At 42.1% G+C, this 21,511-nt stretch overlaps 1 protein-coding gene across 3 annotated transcripts in view; it reads left to right on the top strand.

Moving 5' to 3' along the window:
* IFT27 (intraflagellar transport 27) overlaps positions 1-20,783 on the top strand; it is a 73,352-nt gene extending 52,569 nt beyond the window's left edge. For 2 of the 3 annotated variants that reach the window (XM_077278100.1, XM_077278099.1), the window contains exons 3-7: positions 1,250-1,309; positions 11,729-11,788; positions 16,885-17,002; positions 17,282-17,391; positions 19,745-20,783. In XM_077278100.1, coding sequence (XP_077134215.1) covers positions 1,250-1,309; positions 11,729-11,788; positions 16,885-17,002; positions 17,282-17,391; positions 19,745-19,843 — 447 coding nt within the window. In that variant the 3' untranslated portion in view covers positions 19,844-20,783. The remainder of the gene's footprint in view (positions 1-1,249; positions 1,310-11,728; positions 11,789-16,884; positions 17,003-17,281; positions 17,392-19,744) is intronic. The other variant, XM_077278101.1, reaches the window with a different exon arrangement.
* Positions 20,784-21,511: the final 728 nt, after the last annotated feature.

The following is a 21,511-nucleotide window of genomic DNA, read 5'->3' as shown; positions in this document are numbered from 1 at the left end:
ACGGAGGATTATCAGAACATCATCTAGTTGATGAGGGAACTTAAGAAACAGACACAACAGTTGTGGGGACTTTCCGTAAGCACAGCAGGGAAGGACTACAACACATAGCGCTAGGGGGAAGGCACAGATTTCCTCCTGTGAAGAGAACTCTGGAAGTGTCATTGGACCGGCCGGACTTGCGCAGCCTGGTGAGCCGTATTCTGGACTGAGGACTGAGAGATCTTCAGTAAAGAGGTAAAGAGACTGCAACCTGGTGTCCTCGTTATTTACCGCGACCTGCACCCCACAACTGCACCGTTACAACACCACTTATTGCACCGGACGTCCCCCACTGACGGACAGGGCCACGGACCGGGTCTAGCCACCGTGACAACCCCAGAGCAGAGACTCAGAGGCCCGGCTCCGGGTACCCCTCGGCCCTGCGGCGGTGTGGGGGCGCTCCATGTGCGTATTTTAAGCGTTTTTATCGCGAAAAAAAACGCGAAAAATCAACAACTTGTGCACACAGCTTTAGGCTGCCGTCACACTAGCAGGATTTGGTTAGTATTTACATCAGTATTTGTAAGCCAAAACCAGGAGTGGGTGATAAATGCAGAAGTGGTGCATATGTTTCTATTATACTTGTCCTCTATTTGTTCCACTCCTGATTTTGGCTTACAAATACTGATGTAAAATACTGACAAATACTGATAGTGTGACGGCAACCTAAGTGTTACTTGTTAAATAAGACTAGAAAAATTATAACCCTGTGTTCTCAAACGTTGCGTTCTGCACGAAAAGTGACCTGCTTATTCAGGTTCTAAAAGCTGCAGCCTGTCAATTTTTGTGTTCGACTACGTTCCCATGATAAACTCGTTTGTTTTTTTCTCTCCACCCATTAAGTAAATTCCTTTTTAAAAAAAAATAAAAAATATGCAGCATAAAAAAAACCTCACCAAAATCTGATCATGGGAACGTAGCCTCCCAGATTTCGCCCCTTGAGGCTGTGTGCCCACTTTTCCATCCTGTTGAGCTCTGGTTTGTAGCTGATCCTTTTTCTTAGTTTTTGTTTTATTAATATGGATTCTTTAGAATCAGACGACAGCTGCTCATGTGAACAGAGCCTTATGTTACCCTGTCTTCAAACCGCATGGAAAGGGGACTGGTTTCAGCAGAGCAAACACTGGGATGGTGTATTTCCAGATTCTAATCTTGGCAAAAGAAACATGTAAGGACGACTCTGACTGATGGCGATTTCTTTTCTCAACAGACAACTGTCATGGACGTCATAACGAAAACCGTGCAAATTCCAGATACCGGTGACAGTGTGGTGAGCGCAGCTATGGTTTCCTACTCCTGGGTTTATGTCTTGGCTTTTCACTTCTTGAGCAAGAAGAAGAGAGTTAGGCCGGGGACACACATAACGTATAAAAAAAGGTCCGTTTTTCACGGACGAGAATCGCACAAATGTTTCAAAAACAGCGATCCGTGTGCAGTGCGAGGATGCGATTTCCTCGCATCAAATGATCCGTGTGACATCCGTATGGCATCCGTATGCCGAGATTTTCTCGCAAGCTTGCAAAACCGACATCTAATGGATTTATGTGCTCAAATGTTCGGGAAAACATATACAGTATATATATATATATATATATATATATATATATATATATATATATATATATGTCATTGAGACACATATATATATATTCTGTATTTATATTTCATTCAGCGCCATATCTGTGAAAAGCCGGTAATTCAATTGCCGGCTTTGCATTTCTCCTTCACAAACCCGACAGGATATGAGACATGGTTTACATACAGTAAACCATCTCATATCCCCTTTTTTTTGCATATTCCACACTACTAATGTTAGTAGTGTGTATGTGCAAAATTTGGCCGCTGTAGCTGCTAAAATAAAGGGTTAAATGGCGGAAAAAATTGGCGTGGGCTCCCGCGCAATTTTCTCCGCCAGAATGGTAAAGCCAGTGACTGAGGGCAGATATTAATAGCCAGGAGAGGGTCCATGGTTATTGGCCCCCCCATGGCTAAAAACATCTGCCCCCAGCCACCCCAGAAAAGGCACATCTGGAAGATGCGCCTATTCTGGCACTTGGCCACTCTCTTCCCACTCCCTGTAGTGGTGGGCTATAGGGTAATGAAGGGTTAATGCCACCTTGCTATTGTAAGGTGACATTAAGCCAGATTAATAATGGAGAGGCGTCAATTATGACACCTATCCATTATTAATCCAATTGTTTGAAAGTGTTAAAAAACACACACACACATGATTTAAAAGTATTTTAATGAAATAAACACAGCAGTTGTTTTAATATTTTATTGCTCTCTCAATCCATTTTCAGACCCTCGCTTGGCAAAACAATAAACACACAATATACATACCTTCTGATGTCCTATCACGTCCCACGAGGTAATCCATCTGAAGGGTTTAACTAATATTACAGGCAGGAGCTGCGATAAACCACTCGCTCGTGCCTGTAATCCCCGGGTGCTGAAAGGAAAGCAGAGTGATCTATACTTACATTCAGTCGCGGTGATGCGCCCCTGCTGGATGTTCTCATGAACTGCAGCCTGGGAACTTTTTCCCACGCTCCAGGTCATATGAGGACATCCACCAGGGGGCGCATCACCGCGACTGAAGGAAATGTAGGTCAATGACTTACATTTCCTTCATTCGCCGGGGAATTACAAGCACGAGCACAGCTGCTTTTGCAGGGCTCCTGCTTGTAAATTATTTTAACCCCTGCAGATGGATTACCTCGTGGGACGTGATCGGACATCAGAAGGTATGTATATTGTGTGTTTATTGTTTTGCCAAGCGAGGGCCTGAAAATGGATTGAGAGAGCAATAAAATATTAAAACAACTGCTGTGTTTATTTCTTTAAAATACTTTTTAATAATGTGTGTGTGTGTTTTTTAACCCTTTCAAACAATTGGATTAATAATGGATAGGTGTCATAATTGACGCCTCTCCATTATTTATCTGGCTTAATGTCACCTTACAATAGCAAGGTGGCATTAACCCTTCATTACCCCATATCCCACCGCTACAGGGAGTGGGAAGAGAGTGGCCAAGTGCCAGAATAGGCGCATCTTCCAGATGTGCCTTTTCTGGGGTGGCTGGGGGCAGATGTTTTTAGCCACGGGGGGCCAATAACCATGGACCCTCTCCTGGCTATTAATATCTGCCCTCAGTCACTGGCTTTACCATTCTGGCGGAGAAAATTGCGCGGGAGCCCACGCCAATTTTTTCCGCCATTTAACCCTTTATTTTAGCAGCTACAGCGGCCAAATTTTGCACATACACACTACTAACATTAGTAATGTGGAATATGCAAAAAAAAAGGGGATATGAGATGGTTTACTGTATGTAAACCATGTCTCATATCCTGTCGGGTTTGTGAAGGAGAAATGCAAAGCCGGCAATTGAATTACCGGCTTTTCTATAGAACACCGCTGCGTATTTCTCGCAATGCACACGCATGGTCCGTGTGTAATCCGATTTTTTCTCGCACCCATAGACTTGAATTGGCGAGTCTCGGCCGAGATACGCTGACAATCGCAGCCTGCTGCGAGTTCCCTCGGATCCGAAATACGGTGGAGAAAATATCGGATGATGGGAGCTGAACCATAGATTAACATTGGGCCGAGTGCTATGCGATTTTTTTATCGCATAGCACTCGTCCGTATTATGGTCTAGTGTGACCCCGGCCTTAGGCTAAGTTCACACCAGGAGATGTTGCAGCGTTTTTTTAATGTCTTTTTTAGGTTAATTTTCAGCTGCGTTTTACAGTACCAGCAAAAACGTATGAGATTTCAGAAATCTCATGCACATTTACTCCAGTTTCCAGCACCGCTCTGGTCCTCTTCTCACTCTAAGACGATCCTATTTTCTCTCATCCGAGAACTGTGTAAATCACACTCTGATCACAGAGCGATCAGATTCTCTCGAATGTGGAGAAGACAGAAAAAAATTTCTCAATTCGTCGAGTCCGTGGAAGGCGGACTGCACTCAGATGTCATCCAAGTGCAGTCCGATCTTTTCCACAGACTTGTTAACTTGCAGCTTAAACTCGGGCATGTCGCGATTTTTCCTCTGACCAGCTATGTCCAATTAAAAAAATCGGACCAGTGCACGGCCCCAATAATTTTGTACTTTCTTCTAATGCTGCGCAAATGAAATATAAAGGAACTTTGGAAATCGTAGTGATTAAAAATATCCTACAACTCTGTGTTCACAGCCCCTGTGCAGGCCAATGTGTCCACAAGGGAACAGACTACAAACCCTGTGTAGTCTATTTCTTTCAGTCAAACTATTTCCATCTTCATCTTCTCCTTCTTTTTTCTTTCTTTTTAAATAAATCTTCCCTCTGATTTTCTTTAATTATGTTTGATAAATTACAAGTTGGGGACAGATGGAAAAGAGTCACAATAAAATATGGTTGTGAAGATGCAAAGATAATGTCAGAATATGCTATTGTAGAAATAAAAAAGCCACAATTCTGTGCTAAATAGAAAAACACGGGGAAAAACAATACATGGGGTAGGATTTCTGTTGATGGCAAATTGCACCCGAGAGACTAGTGCCAGGTAGCTGCTGCCGTCAGCCATTATAGCCGGCTGACTGACAGATTCTCAGTTAGCTCCTTCCGCAGCCAGCAATAGATGGAGCAATACAGCGGCTACAGAAGGCAAATGGTGCAAAATATTTAATGAAACCCAATTGCAAAAGTTGTTTCTACCCCAAATTCTGTGCATTTTAAGCAAAAAAAACAAAACAATTTATCCAAGGGTGATCACCCCTTTTACTCCGCTTCTTTGAAAATAAACATTGTTGGGTTAAAGTTTCTGTTTCTGCACTCTAGCTGGAGCTGGTCCGGTCCCCAGCTTTATAGGGACTCTGATGAGTGAACGTACTCGAATAAGGTGTTATCTGAGCATGCTCTGTGCTAACCGAGGGTATTTGCCGTGCTCAAAAATTATGTTTGAGTATATATTTATAAAGCATTTTCCAACAACGTAATGACTCCACCACTAATAAAGATATGAAAAATACATTTTATTCATATAAAATGCATTTTATTATATACATAGAATAAAAGAAGTCGTTACATACACTAGGCATTAAAAAAAGAAACCAAAAATGTCTTGGCTGGTCATTAACCAGTAAAGGGTTACATTTATAAGGCAAACTTGTTTGCGTCTTTAAAGGAGCTGTACGGGATTGGAAGAGCAGCGCCACTGCTGTCCACAGGTTGTATGTGGTATTGCAGCTACCGTAATTTTCATAGATTTTGCATTATTTCTGGAAGAAATCAGCCATAGTTTCTAGTCTACTACATCTATAATAACTTAGAAGCCAGCACTGCTTTTGCTTTTTGATGGGTTTAAAGGTGCAAATTTACTGATCTCTACAAGGAAAAATTAGCTGCTCATCAAGAATGTCAATTCTTTCACTGGTCTTGATAACGGGTGTTATGCCTCTTACTGAATCAGGCAAGGCGCCTAGTGACAAGCACGCAGTGTCAGACTGGGGTCACAAGGGCCCACCAGTAAACAACTCCAGGGCCCCATTTTTCAGCTATATGCAAATGTGACATTATCCTCAATTACTAATTTGTATAACAATGAACTGGGTAGATTGTGAAATTAATAAGATGTCGCCTTTGTACATAGTGATTGCAGTATATTGTGCCTAGTTCTGCTCATATAAGAGGGTGGTGGCCCACTACTGCACAGGGGCCCACCGGAGGATTCTCCTGTGGGCCAGTCCCAGGCCTGTGTGCTCTTCTATGTGCGCCTCCCACAAATCTTAGGGTACCGTCACACAGTGGCATTTTCATCGCTACGACGGCACGATTCGTGACGTTCCAGCGATGCATTTACGATATCGCTGTGTCTGACACGCTACTGCGATCCGGAACCCCGCTGAGAATCGTACGTCGTAGCAGATCGTTTGAAACTTTCTTTCGTCGTCTAGTGTCCCGCTGTGGCGGCATGATTGCATCGTGTGACACAGGTTGTATACGATGTGCGCACAGTAACCAACGGCTTCTACATCGCAAATACGTCATGAAATTATCGCTCCAGCTCCGTGTATTGCAACGTGTGACCGCAGTCTACGACGCTGGAGCGATAATCATACGACGCTGCAACGTCACGAATCGTGCCGTCGTAGCGATGAAAATGCCACTGTGTGACGGTACCCTTACTCCAGCCCCTGCTTTTTGTCACTAGAAGGCCGGGATCACACTTCTGAGTGTGATGCGAGAAACTCGCGCATCAACACCCGGCACTGCCCCCAGCACTCGGGACCGGAGCGTACGGCTGCATGTATTTCTATGTAGCTGAACGCTTCGATCCCCAGTGCCGGCGCCTGTGCCGGGTATTGATGGGAGAGACTCATTGCACTCGAAAGTGTGACCCCGGCCTTATACTCGCCTCCAGTGCCAACACCATTCCAGCAGTGGCGACACTCGCTGTCCCAGGGATCACGTGACATTATTATGTGAAACAATGCCTGCGACTGATCAAAACTGACTTCACTTTCCTCGTCTACTAACGTAATTGACATCCAAAAGAAGTGAAATCTGCGACTGCCCTCTCACTTCCTCTGGATGTCTTGAATCGTCTGAAGAAAAGAAGAGTGAAGCCTGTGCTGATTGGCCTCAGGGATAGTGTAACATAGTGTCACGTGATCCCCGGGACAGTGAGTATAAGGCCACATTCACACTGTCAGTATTTAGTCAATATTAAACCTAAGTATTTGTAAGCCAGAACAGAAGTGACGTGTTTCTATTATACTTTTCCTCTGATTGTTCCTCTCCGGATTTTTGCTTCCAAATACTGATGTAAAATACTGACCACATACTGATAGTGTGAATGTGGCCTTGGTGTTAGCTTATTGAGGGAAATACGTGGATTCAGAATGGGTTGTCTGAGTAGTGGACAACCCCTTTAAGTCTCCTCTAGAAGAAATGACTCTCTTTAGTGCCACTTATTAGCGTTTATACAGTGGAGACCTAGGCCATAGAGCCAATCTGTACCCTGTGCTTTTCTAGCAAGTGGCAAGAAACCCCAAACTGCTGTGCATCTTTGGGTGTCTCTTCCTTTTGGAGGAAACTAAAACATGTTAACGGGTGAAATGCTGGTGGAACAAGAGACTCCCTACACCGGCTGGCGAAACGGCACCCCGGAGAGTAGCGGTGCTGTGACATGACAACTGAGCCATTCCTTTATTAATAGTAGATTAGGCCATTTCTGTCATTCCCTAATCCATTCTTTGCAGTGACTGTAATGTGTAGCTTTGCTTGAATCAGTCTGATCTATTATGTCTCCATTTTATACAGATAGCAGCATTAAGCGTAGCAACATCAACAGGGATGATATACAGAGCGACAATCGCAGAAAAGACTAAATGGTACAGGGTCTCAAAGCATTGTTACACTTGCTTACATCTACATAAATCATAGGCATATGAAAACCGAGCTTTCTTACAGGAGCGTAAGATAAATCATTCCTAAATGTGGTGAGTGCTCAGTTCTTGTGCAGGACAGCTAATCCTTAACACTCGGGAAACAAGTCCATTAATCAGGGGATCTGAGACAAGTTCAATTCATCAGCACAATCGGGACCCAGGCAGATCCTACTAACCAGGACTTCCAGACAAATATGCAAGTACGCGCTATCAAATCAATACCGGGACAAGATTGTGTTCACACACGGCTTCACTGCGGTTTAGCCACTGCCGTATCCTACTCCATTAAGGCATATTTAAATCATGATGATCACTTGTAGTTTTTATCAAAAGTAGGAGACGTCTTCCTCAGATTATTGCTAAGAAAAATTCGAGTTAGTTCAATATACCTTTTTTCCCTCCGACAGACAGTGTCTGAGGAAAATATTGGACATGTGCACAACCTCATAGAATAACATTGGTCCGAATGCAATCTAATGTTTTGTCCAATTGCACTCCAACCTAAAATCCGGTCGTCTGCACGAGCCCTTAGGGTATGTGTCCACGTTCAGGATACGCTGCGTTTTTGACGCAGCGTTGAGCCGCAGCATAAAAAACGCAGCGTCCAGATGTTACAGCATAGTGGAGGGGATTTCATGAAATCCCGTCTCCACTATGCAGTAAAAGACGCATGCGGCACACCCGAGAAAACGCACATGCGGCGCGTCTTTTAAGAACGCAGCATATCCTTACATTGCAGAAAAAACGCAGGTGACCTGCCAGTGACCTCAGGTGCAGATTTGGTCAGGATTTTACCTGCATAAAATCCTGACCAAATCCTGAAGCAATCCTGAACGTGGACACATACCCTTAGGGTACGTGTCCACGTTCAGAATGGCCGGTGGTATCGCCGGAGCGGCGAAGCCGCTCGGTGCTAAGCCCCGCCCCCTTTCTGGGACGCGATGATGCCGGATGTGTACTGTACACATCCGGGATCATCGCACCCCTCGCCATAGGGCCCTGTGATATTACTTGCGGCAACACAGCGTCGCCGCAGGTAGCACGGACATGCTGCGATCTGAAAAGACGCGCAGCATGTCCGGAGTCGCAGGGCCGCCGCGTGCGGGTTTCCACGCATAGTGGAAACGGGATTTCAAAAAATCCCCTCCGCTATGCTGGAACATCTGGACGCTGCGTGTTTGACACTGCAGCTCTGCGCAGCATCAAACAAGCAGCGTTTACTGACCGTGGACACATACCCTTACACTTACATATCATACTTAATTAAAGGAGGGCACCTAATAATTTCATTTAATATCTACTCCCTTCCTTACATACATCAGCTTGGTGGGTGTTGAGGACCCCAAACTCCCACCAATTACTCAAAAAACGCTTTGCGTCAGTCAGAAGCGCTGAGGTCCTGCATGAGCACATGCACAGAGTGATATATGGCCTCCATAGAAAGTCTCTGAACCTGTGCACATACAGTACAGACCAAAAGTTTGGACACACCTCATTTAAAGTTTTTTCTGTATTTTCACGACTATGAAAATTGTACATTCACACTGAAGGCATCAAAGCTATGAATTAACACATGTGGAATTATATACTTAACAAAAAAGTGTGAAACAACTGAAATTATGTCTTATATTCTAGGTTCTTCAAAGTAGCCACCTTTTGCTTTGATGTCTGCTTTGCACACTCTTGGCAATCTCTTGATGAGCTTCAGGAGGTAGTCACCGGGAATGGTTTTCACTTCACAGGTGTGCCCTGTCAGGTTTAATAAGTGGGATTTCTTGCCTTATAAATGGGGTTGGGACCATCAGTTGTGTTGTGCAGAAGTCTGGTAGATACACAGCTGATAGTCCTAATGAACAGACTGTTAGAATTTGTATTATGGCAAAAAAAAGCAGCTAAGTAAAGAAAAACGAGTGGCCATTATTACTTTAAGAAATGAAGGTCAGTCAGTCCGAAAAATTGGGAAAACTTTGAAAGTGTCCCCAAGTGCAGTGGCAAAAACCATCAGGCGCTACAAAGAAACTGGCTCACATGAGGACCGCCCCAGGAAAGGAAGACCAAGAGTCACCTCTGCTTCTGAGGATAAGTTTATCCGAGTCACCAGCCTCAGAAATCGCAGGTTAACAGCAGCTCAGACTAGAGACCAGGTCAATGCCACACCGAGTTCTAGCAGCAGACACATCTCTACAACAACTGTTAAGAGGAGACTTTGTGCAGCAGACCTTCATGGTAAAATAGCTGCTAGGAAGCCACTGCTAAGGACAGGCAACAAGCAGAAGAGACTTAAGAGACTTGTTTGGGCTAAAGAACACAAGGAATGGACATTAGACCAGTGGAAATCTGTGCTTTGGTCTGATGAGTCCAAATTTGAGATCTTTGGTTCCAACCACCGTGTCTTTGTGCGACGCAGAAAAGGTGAACGGATGGACTCTACATGCCTGGTTCCCACCGTGAAGCATGGAGGAGGAGGTGTGATGGTGTGAGGGTGCTTTGCTGGTGACACTGTTGGAGATTTATTCAAAATTGAAGGCATACTGAACCAGCATGGCTACCACAGCATCTTGCAGCGGCATGCTATTCCATTGGGTTTGCGTTTAGTTGGACCATCATTTATTTTTCAACAGGACAATGACCCCAAACACACCTCCAGGCTGTGTAAGCTCATCAAGAGAATGCCAAGAGTGTGCAAAGCAGTCATCAAAGCAAAAGGTGGCTACTTTGAAGAACCTAGAATATAAGACATATTTTCAGTTGATTCACACTTTTTTGTTAAGTATATAATTCCACATGTGTTAATTCATAGTTTTGATGCCTTCAGTGTGAATGTACAATTTTCATAGTCATGAAAATACAGAAAAATCTTTAAATGAGAAGGTGTCTCCAAACTTTTGGTCTGTCCTGTAGTTGAGTACAGGCTCCTGCAGGAGCTTAGCGCTGACCAGCAGAGCAGTGTTTTGAAGGACCAGTTGTAGTCTCAGGACCTGGACCCCACAGGTTTACACATATTAGGAAGGTAGTAGATAATAAAGAGATATACCAGGTAGACAAAATTATGACCTGTCCAGAAGAAATGCCTATTCCAGTGGTCAGACCCCCTGCGATCTCCAGAACGGTACACTTTTACCCCTGATAGAGTAGGACTTCATTTACTCTCCATGACACTGCTGGAGTGCTGGACTCTGTTTTCTCCAGCGTTCCCATAGAGAACGATGGAGCGGTGGTCAAACCTGTGCACTGCCACTCCATTAACCGGGATAAAAGGTCTCCCGTTCTGTCCAGGAGCCTAGATTCAAAAGGAATCCATCCCCTCATATCACAATACAAACTGCAATAGTAGAAAAAACTTGGCACTCAGTAGTGAGGAAAATTATTTTGCTTCTTTTTATTATTAATGCATCCAGACAAAATTAACAAATAAACGTTTTCGGTCCGGCAAAGGACCTTCATCAGACAATTCTTTAGTGTGAACTATAAATACATAAAGTAAGAGAATATCAGAAAATATAAATTGTCACAAGATGCAAAATATATCGGAAACAGTTGCTATACAGTGGTGAAGATCATTAGAGCTGGTGAAATAGAATTCAAAAAACGAAGAGATCTATCCGTGAGTGCTCCGTGGACACTAAAGAATTGTCTGATGAAGGTCCTTTTCCTCACTACTGAGTGCCAAGTTTTTTCTATTATTGTTCTATGGGTTGGAGACCCTACTTGAGCACCTACAAAAAACTTTTTTCTATTGAGTGCCGTGCTTTCTTCTACAATTTCTTCTACAATACAAACTGCATATCTATCTATATCCAATGAGGCTGCTGTACATATTTTGAAAATAAATACCAATAATGGCTATATAATCCTTTATTGGCTTTTTCTGCCATATACTAAAGTCTAGGGATGAATGCCTATACTACTCGTTTTGATGTCAAAAGGATTATACAGCCATTCTAAGAAAAAAGAAATACAAGTGAGTACAACAGCCTCATCAGGTCCAAGATCTATTTAATAATATTTACAGTTTGTATTGTGAAATCTGGCGACAGATCGGCATTAAGTAAGTGATTAAAAGCTTTCATACTTCAACAGTTTGTAGTAGCAATTTTCTCGGCGGCTCCTCAGCCATCACATGCAGCTCTCATGTCAGATAAGTAGATCTTACTTAATTACTAGAGAGCTTTAAAAAAAAAAGAAAAAAGAAACAACATATTTTAATTCACTAAGGTATTACTTTGGTTTTTTTTTTCTCTTGCTTGTAGGAGCTTTTCCTGTGCGATTCTCCTGGGAAGGCAATGTTTTACGAGATGACAGAGGTATTGGTGAGTCTTTTTTTTTTCGCTTTAATTTCAATACTTATTTGCAGACTTTGAGAGCGACTTAAAAGAAAAACAGTTTAAAAACAGTAAATGTCAAGAATTTGCTAATGTTGGATCACTATTGGGAATTGTAACATTAAATATTAACAAGAACACACAACAGGCAGTCCTCTGAACACCTGCATCCAACATCTCTGTTCCCCTTATTAAGGCATTAGACAAATGTTGTCCGAAGTCGCCGACCAGCTACGGGGGCCTCTCGACTCTTCCCAGACAAGTGATGGGGTGAACAAGGATTTGGAAGGTTGAATTGCAACATTTAATTCTATCATTCCCAGGGCAGAATAAGCCATTGTCCAGGTTGTCTGGCAGCAGCTTACTTTCATATAGAAAACCAGCTAGAATATTGAAAGGATATATTAAATTGAATAACCAGAAAAAACGTACTATCCTTTAAAACGATATTTTATTACTATTAACTTATCTAAAATTCCAATAAATAAAACTCAATTGTATGCAATCAACATCAGCCAACTGGGTTGGGTAGGCTAGAAAAATAGGGAGAAATTAGCAAATATGCCTGACACAGTCCCTGTAGGTGGCCCTAAAGTGTCTTAAACCTACCTACCAGCGGAGGTTGGCACCCTAGAATTCGATATGGCGCCCCCGCTCACCGTCGACTGTCCCTTCTCACCCTAGTAGGGTCCTACTTGCTACCCACACCCAGGTACCCACAGACATACACACACAAATTGACCATTAGGTCACACTAACCAAAAAACGTGAAAAAGTGAAAAAGTGAAAGAAAAATTCTAAAACCACTGCAGACATTGCTGCATAATTACACTAAATAGCATGTACCCCACAGTTACCTCAAAAAAGTTTTTCGAGAAACAAAGAAAAAAAATTTTTTTGGATAGTGCAGAGTTATGGGGTACAGCGGGGCACAGTTGGAGTGTGCTTAGTTAACTATTCAGAGGTCATGAGTAGTGAAGCCTCTAATAGATGTAACAGTAGGTCACTGTCTTAGTTAGTGATTGATGACCTGAAAATCATAGACAGACCAATAAGACTAATGTACAGAGTGGATCCCTAGGCAAGATAGCACCCCTCCGAAAAGGTTATCAGATATATGAGTACACTCAATGGATGTAAGTATTTTGTTGGGTGATATAGATAATACACCCTAGATTGTCCAAAAAATAAAGCAAAATATTCAACAAAGACAAAAAAAAACCAACAAAATAGACCCAAATGAAAAAATTATCTGCCTTATAGGGTATCACATATAGTATTTCTCATTTAGTTTAAGGGCTAATGCACACCAGAATACAGAGATGACTGAGAACCATCCCTCATTACTCACTCTATATTAGATGATCTGATAAGCTTATATTGCTATAAGTAGCATATTTGTCTGCACTCTAGATGCCATACGAGTTCCGCATCTTATAACATAGAAAAAAATCAGCAAAACATTAAACAAAATCAAAAGAAAGAAAGTTTCTTTCTTTCTTTTGATTTTGTTTAATGTTTTGCTGATTTTTTTCTATGTTATAAGATGCGGAACTCGTATGGCATCTAGAGTGCAGACAAATATGCTACTTATAGCAATATAAGCTTATCAGATCATCTAATATAGAGTGAGTAATGAGGGATGGTTCTCAGTCATCTCTGTATTCTGGTGTGCATTAGCCCTTAAACTAAATGAGAAATACTATATGTGATACCCTATAAGGCAGATAATTTTTTCATTTGGGTCTATTTTGTTGGTTTTTTTTGTCTTTGTTGAATATTTTGCTTTATTTTTTGGACAATCTAGGGTGTATTATCTATATCACCCAACAAAATACTTACATCCATTGAGTGTACTCATATATCTGATAACCTTTTCGGAGGGGTGCTATCTTGCCTAGGGATCCACTCTGTACATTAGTCTTATTGGTCTGTCTATGATTTTCAGGTCATCAATCACTAACTAAGACAGTGACCTACTGTTACATCTATTAGAGGCTTCACTACTCATGACCTCTGAATAGTTAACTAAGCACACTCCAACTGTGCCCCGCTGTACCCCATAACTCTGCACTATCCAAAAAAATTTTTTTTCTTTGTTTCTCGAAAAACTTTTTTGAGGTAACTGTGGGGTACATGCTATTTAGTGTAATTATGCAGCAATGTCTGCAGTGGTTTTAGAATTTTTCTTTCACTTTTTCACTTTTTCACGTTTTTTGGTTAGTGTGACCTAATGGTCAATTTGTGTGTGTATGTCTGTGGGTACCTGGGTGTGGGTAGCAAGTAGGACCCTACTAGGGTGAGAAGGGACAGTCGACGGTGAGCGGGGGCGCCATATCGAATTCTAGGGTGCCAACCTCCGCTGGTAGGTAGGTTTAAGACACTTTAGGGCCACCTACAGGGACTGTGTCAGGCATATTTGCTAATTTCTCCCTATTTTTCTAGCCTACCCAACCCAGTTGGCTGATGTTGATTGCATACAATTGAGTTTTATTTATTGGAATTTTAGATAAGTTAATAGTAATAAAATATCGTTTTAAAGGATAGTACGTTTTTTCTGGTTATTCAGCAGCTTACTTTCCCCTCCCAGTTGAGAACACATGCACACCTAGTTAAGCAGAGCGTGCATGTGCATGGCAGAGTCCAGAGAGGAGGCTGTAGGTGAATACCCTACAGTCATGGCCAAAAGTATTGACACCCCTGCAATTCTGTCAGATAATACTCAGTTTCTTCTTGAAAATGATTGCAAACATAAATTCTTTGGTATTATTATCTTCATTTAATTTGTCTTAAATGAGAAGACACAAAAAGAATTGTTCTAAAGCCAAATTAGATATAATTCCACACCAAACATAAAAAAGGGGTGAACAAAAGTATGGGCACTGTTCGAAAAATCATGTGATGCTTCTGTAATTAGTGTAATTAGCAGCACCTGTAACTTACCTGTGGCACCTAACAGGTGTTGGCAATAACTAAATCACACTTGCAGCCAGTTGACATGGATTAAAGTTGACTCAACCTCTGTCCTGTGTCCTTGTGTGTACCACATTGAGCATGGAGAAAAGAAAGAAGACCAAAGAACTGTCTGAGGACTTAAGAAACCAAATTGTGAGGAAGCATGAGCAATCTCAAGGCTACAAGTCCATCTCCAAAGACCCGAGTGTTCCTGTGTCTACCGTGCGCAGTGTCATCAAGAAGTTTAAAGCCCATGGCACTGTGGCTAACCTCCCTAGATGTGGACGAAAAAGAAAAATTGACAACAGATTTCAACGCAAGATTGTGCGGAACCTTGACTAACATCCAAACAAGTTCAAGCTGCCCTGCAGTCCGAGGGTACGACAGTGTCAACCCGTACTATCTGTCGGCATCTGAATGAAACGGGACTGTATGGTAGGAGACCCAGGAAGACCCCACTTCTTACCCCGAGACATAAAAAAGCCAGGCTGGAGTTTGCCAAAACTTACCTGAAAAAGCCTAAAACATTTTGGAAGAATGTTCTCTGGTCAGATGAGACAAAAGTAGAGCTTTTTGGGCAAAGGCATCAACATAGAGTTTACAGGAGAAAAAAAGAGGCATTCAAAGCAAAGAACACGGTCCCTACAGTCAAACATGGCGGAGGTTCCCTGATGTTTTGGGGCTGCTTTGCTGCCTCTGGCACTGGACTGCTTGACCGTCTGCATGGCATTATGAAGTCTGAAGACTACCAACAAATTTTGCAGCATAATGTAGTGCCCAGTGTGAGAAAGCTGGGTCTCCCTCAGAGGTCATGGGTCTTCCAGCAGGACAATGACTCAAAACACACTTCAAAAAGCACTAGAAAATGGTTTGAGAGAAAGCACTGGAGACTTCTAACGTGGCCAGCAATGAGTCCAGACCTGAATCCCATAGAACACCTGTGGAGAGATCAAAAAATGGCAGTTTGGAGAAGGCACCCTTCAAATATCAGGGACCTGGAGCAGTTTGCCAAAGAAGAATGGTCTAAAATTCCAGCAGAGCATTGTAAGAAACTCATTGATGGTTACCGGACGCGGTTGGTCGCAGTTATTTTGGCTAAAGGTTGTGCAACCAAGTATTAGGCTGAGGGTGCCAATACTTTTGTCTGGCCCATTTTTGGAGTTTTGTGTGAAATGATTAATGTTTTGCTTTTTGCTTCATTCTCTTGTGTGGTTTTTCATTTAAGACAAATTAAATGAAGATAATAATACCAAAGAATTTGTGTTTGCAATAATTTTCAGGAAGAAACTGAGTATTATCTGACAGAATTGCAGGGGTGTCAATACTTTTGGCCATGACTGTATATACTCTTGTATAAGCCGAGTTTTTCAGCATATTAATTAGAAAGCCATTTATGTTTAAAATAGTATTCATCTCCAGATTATCACTATGGACCCGATTCATCATTTGCAATTTCTTGCAGTCACTTTTCTGTTTTTGTCTTGTATTCGCTGACCTTTTTGTGCCAAAATCCTCAAAATGGCGCACACGGATAATTTCTGTGACTTTTCAGCACCTTTTTGCGACTGTTTTGGACATTTTTTTTTTACTTTTCCGGACAGTTTTTTTTTACTTTTCAAGACCAAAAGTCGCAAATCCCTTTAAAAAGTTGCAAATAAATGTGCCATAGTGAAAACTTCTCTCGAAACCTTACTATAGAGGGGATAATGGAGCGGGAAGCACCAAACAATGCGATATTTTGTAAATGTCGCATTTCATGAATCTGTCCAAATCATCTGGATATGCAAAATTGTCTAGGAAAAAAAAAGACAGATTTGAAAGACAACTCAAAAAGGGGCACAATACCTATAGAGAATAAGGCGCAAATGCAAAAGCCACTAAGAAAGAACTGGAGTAACAGAAGAGGTGATTTGGGACCAATATCTGTAGGTAAATACTGTTTTTGTTTTGTTTTGTTTTTTTGCTGTTATTTTCTGTTTAAAAATGAGGAAGATGGAATTGCTCCAGATTTTCAGACTAGTTTCTGCATTTTTTTGCCTTAATTTACTTTATTGGAAAAAGTTGCTTGAAGGAGTAGGTCCTGGTCTCCTTGGCTTCTTCAGTGATGATTATTACTCTTCTCTTCTCAGTGGGATCAGCCTGGTGCCCTGTGCCTGGTATTCGATGTCACAAGCGAGTCTTCGTTTAGTAGCTGTGCAAGGTGGTTACAACGAGTAAAATCCAAGACCTCGAGCCCTCACTTACCCGGTAGGTAAAGCGGATTCTCCGGGGGGTCATTTGTAAAAATATGTTGTTGTCAAATTTTGGAACAATAAAGTCGAAAAGAAAAATTGGGAAGTAGCGGGTGATGGTTATGAAACTAGTGCAAGAGAAAAGACCATCTTCAATCTAGATGTAGCTTTTCCAAAAGACCCCCTAAAAATGAACGTCGTAATGTGATTGGTTGTTCTCAGCATCTCCCCGGGTTTTCTCGCCTTCTCTAATCCATCTGTCATCATCCTCCTTCATTATTTCTTGTCCTTTCAGGAGTTCTGGTGGGAAATAAGACCGACCTAACCGGCCGTAGAGTAGTGGAGAGGATCCAGGCTGAAGAGTGGGCAGCGAGCCACGGGCTGGAGTATTTTGAGACATCAGCGGTAATTACATCCTGTGTATAAAGCGGATAACTTAACAGAAATACAAATTATTTTTGGCTGTGTGTGGTACGAGGCATCTGTCTCTCTCCAGCACTGTTCTGCAATGTCTTGTTTTAGTACAAGGAGGCTTTGTTAATCTTCTGTTCCCTGTCAGTAACTCTTCTGCTTAGTATATTTGATCATTAGAAAAATTAGGTTTTTTTCCCCAAATATTAAGTTATCCCATACCCATAGGATCGGTGATCGCTTATTGATCTCGGAAGTCCAACTATTGGGACCCTCCATGATCCCAAAATTGAGGATCTGGAACCCGAACCTGGGTTTTGTAGAGCCCCGTCTTGAATATAACAGAGGTGCGTATGTTCAATCTTTGCAGTTCCATAGGCCATGAAAGGAGCCAAGCGCTTTGCTCGTTTTTCTTTGGCAGTACCTTAGGCAGTGGATGGAGAAGAGGCTGAGCATGCGTACTTCTTCATTCAAGACAGGGCTCTACAAAGCCTGGTTTACAGGATCTATGGCCCCGATCTCTATCGCAAGGGTTCCAGCAGTTAGATTATCCCCCAGCAATCAGGATAGATGATAACTTTATATTTTGGTGAAATCCTTTAACTTTTTTCTTTTTTTAATCAGGGGTGATATCGTAGCTATATTTCCGATTATGTGCATGCCTGCACCTGACTGCTGCAGCCAATCATTGCCCTCAGCAATGGGGGAAAGAAACCTAGTGAAATTATGCCTCTTACAATGAGTCTCTAGATATCAGTCAGAGTATCTAACACTTGTGGTTACAGACGCTGAAAATGAGTGGGGTTGTATTATTAGAGACAACCGATTTTAAAATGTATCCAACATAACAATTTGCTGGTTTCGCTGGGTAAAGCCAAGATCAGCCAGGCATTTTTTCTGAAGAGGCACTACAAGGGGAATGGCATTTTACTTGGGGACCATATAGATCAATGGCTGCCATAATATAGAAGAATAGTTTGAAAGGGTATTCTCAAGTTATTAAATTGTTTTAGGTAGTTAGCCTGAAAATAACCAACTTTAGAGGAAAATTACAGCAGAAAGAAAAAACAAGTCAATTGCAATGAGAGCTTTTATCTTTCATAGTGTACAGCTGGTTTCCATGGAGCTCAGCCACTTGTGCCTGCCCAGACCCTGGGAGAGTGTGCATTAGTTACATTCCAGGAGAGGAGTTGCCTCCTAACATTCCAGTCAGCCCATTGAGTTCTATACAGTTATGTGCTCACATCCCTTCCCTTCCCTCTCTGCTTCTGACAAGCTGCTGTTCTAAATCTTGCAAAATCACCAGTCCTGCAGCTTTCAGAGCAGTTTTCGATATCATGGATCTCACTTTCCTGAGCTGAGTGCTTGTTCAAATGCTCTGTTATTGCTAGTGATGGCAGTATACACTCAGAACAAACCTCTGATAGCTGGATGTGTTACAGCAGAACTTGTACTGAGCTTTAAAGATCTGCTAATACTATAGCTCTGCTACTCACCAGAACTATTACTCAATGAAATGAGCCCGCCCTGCCAGAGACCAGGAAGTGAGAAGACCACATAGCTCTGAATTGCTCAAGAGACATCTTGAGAATAAGCCTACAAGTCCACCAGAACGGCTGCTCAAATATGCTCTCTGTTTTGGTGTATTGAGGACATCCCTGAGCAAGATACTCCTCTTCTACTATAGCCATGTACTATAATAGGACATGTGGTCAGGAGTTATCCTTGTGGACAACTTCTCTAAGAGGCCCCTGGGTGGCAATTATGAGTCACTACTGGCTGTATCTTATGGAGGCTCTTTGGCTGGTAAATAAATATTTTAGGTTACTCACTTATGGGGGACTGTAGGGCCAAACAATTCAACATTAATGTCATTCGTGGGCAGGATGTTGTACTTTTTAGTTCAGAGTGTTGGGTATGTGTATACTATACTGTTTTAATCTGATAAGCAAATAATTCTTAAAGAATTTCTGCTGAAACTAGTTTTTGGAATAGACTGTCTTACAGTATGTTACCCTTTTTACGATCAATAGGGTAAAAGCTGAGCTTGGCGATATATTCCTTTCCATTTTATTCAGTCTTTTTGTGAAAAAAAAGCTGTAATTCTGCCAGGACTCCTAGAGTCAACCTGGGAGTCCGGCATCCTCCCTCACAGACGTAGTGATTGACAGCTTATCCTGTGTACTGTACAGTGAGGAACCATTGGATTCACACTCTAGAAATATAGTAGATATCTGTACAATGCCATCGCAACTTCACGGGATTACGAGATTGATGTCTGTACTAGATCTTCTGTCCCGGTAGACTCTGTGCTAACACCTTACATCCTTCAATATATTTATTGCAGAAGGAGCTGGAGAACTTTGATCAACCATTTCGAGCTTTGGCCAAGTCATTCCATCATCTCTACCAAGAAAGAGTAGAAACCTTCAAAAGTCTTGTGTAGCATCCTTGATGCAAAGTTACTGATGGCAGCATATGTCTGCAATAGAGATAATGATTCAAAGTCAATGGGGCTAATTTATTAAAGGGATCGCAAGTTAGTCCACAAACCCACTCATCTACTTTCTGATAGGCTCCTTGTCTAATGTGGCAAAAAAATGTTCGAAATACATAATAAAAGTGCTGCAAGGTATGGAAGACAGTTTTTTGGTCCAAATTCAAGATGTCATGTATCACTTTGTTTTAACAACTTGCTGATTGTTGGGTGTCCTACTACTGGGACTTGCACTGATCGGCAGAACCGGAAACTTTTATCCCAGTTAGAACAGAACAGCAGTGCTCATTTTCGACCCTCGCTCCATTTATTCCCTGTGGAGCCGACGTGCACTTGGCTATTTACGACAGTCCCATAGAGAATTAATGGTGTGGCGATCGAGCGTCCAGCTTGCCTCGCCATCTTGTAACGGGAATTAAAGTTATCTGCCAGCAATAAAAATTCCCCATTGTGCTGGGTCCAAGCAATGGGACACCTACCAGTCAGCAAGTTATTACCTCTCGCCTTGCTTTAACTGGACAACCAGTTCTAAAGGGAATCTGTCAGTGAGATCAACCCTCCTGAGCCGTCTATATGGGCATGATCGTAACAGCTAATTTACATATTAAGAAAATTGTGAATTACTTTGGAATAAGACATCAGATGTCAAGGTATCATATGACCTACGTGCCCATATAGATGGCTTAGGAGAGTAGACCCTGCTGACAGATGTCTGGTGCATGTAGCTTACTAAATGGGTCCCAATGTGTGGGTGACATATGTAGGACTTTTGCCTTATTGTGATGTTTAAGGTGTTAATTTCTTGCATTTATTTGTATGTGTTTTACCTCTCTACATACTGTATATCTGTTTCTATACCAAAATAAAGCTTTATACAAGATTTTCCTTATACTGAGAGGTTTCCATATGGAAATGTGACTGTACCAAGAGTTTTACAGCAGTGAAATGTGTGCCAGTAATCAATTTAGAGACCATTACATTGTGACCTCAGCCTGGAATGGTAGGGAATAATTTTGGTTCTTTTATTACATCGGGAATGGTGCCCCGGTCTCTGGAACAGGGCAGCCGGCACCAATTTCATAAAATGGGCTCGTACTATGTGGATAAAGGCATCGTATGGAGGAGCAAGACCAGGTTGGAACGAACTTTGTTTTCAGATGCCTTTTTTTAGTTAGTAATGTAAAAACTTGTAAAGAAACAAATGATACCAGCTATCCACAGTAGAGGTGATAATTATCTGAATGCTGGGGGTCCCACAGCTGGTACCTCCATGATCACTAGTGCACAGCAGTATAGGTTATAATGAGTACGTGTGGGGTCCATGAAAGAAATGAATGCCACACATACTGCAAACACGGACATATGAATGGGCCTAACAGGATAATCTGCCAGCACTAAGGATGCATGATGAGATTGAGCAACCAAAATACCTTCTCTTCTGCTAGCAGTTAAAGAGAACATGTCAGGAGATTGACGCTGCTGAAATCACCGGCAGCATGAATCAGACACTGGTTGCATTTGTCCAGCAATATATGCTTCAGGCCAGGGTCATACGAGCGTTAATTCTCTCTACTGAGAGAATCTAATGAGTCTGCGGAAATCCGACTGTATTCGAAT

The sequence above is a fragment of the Ranitomeya variabilis genome, chromosome 8, assembly GCF_051348905.1.
Source record: "Ranitomeya variabilis isolate aRanVar5 chromosome 8, aRanVar5.hap1, whole genome shotgun sequence".
In the NCBI taxonomy this organism is placed as follows: Eukaryota; Metazoa; Chordata; class Amphibia; order Anura; family Dendrobatidae; genus Ranitomeya; species Ranitomeya variabilis.
This window is presented reverse-complemented; position numbering and strand designations above follow the sequence as displayed.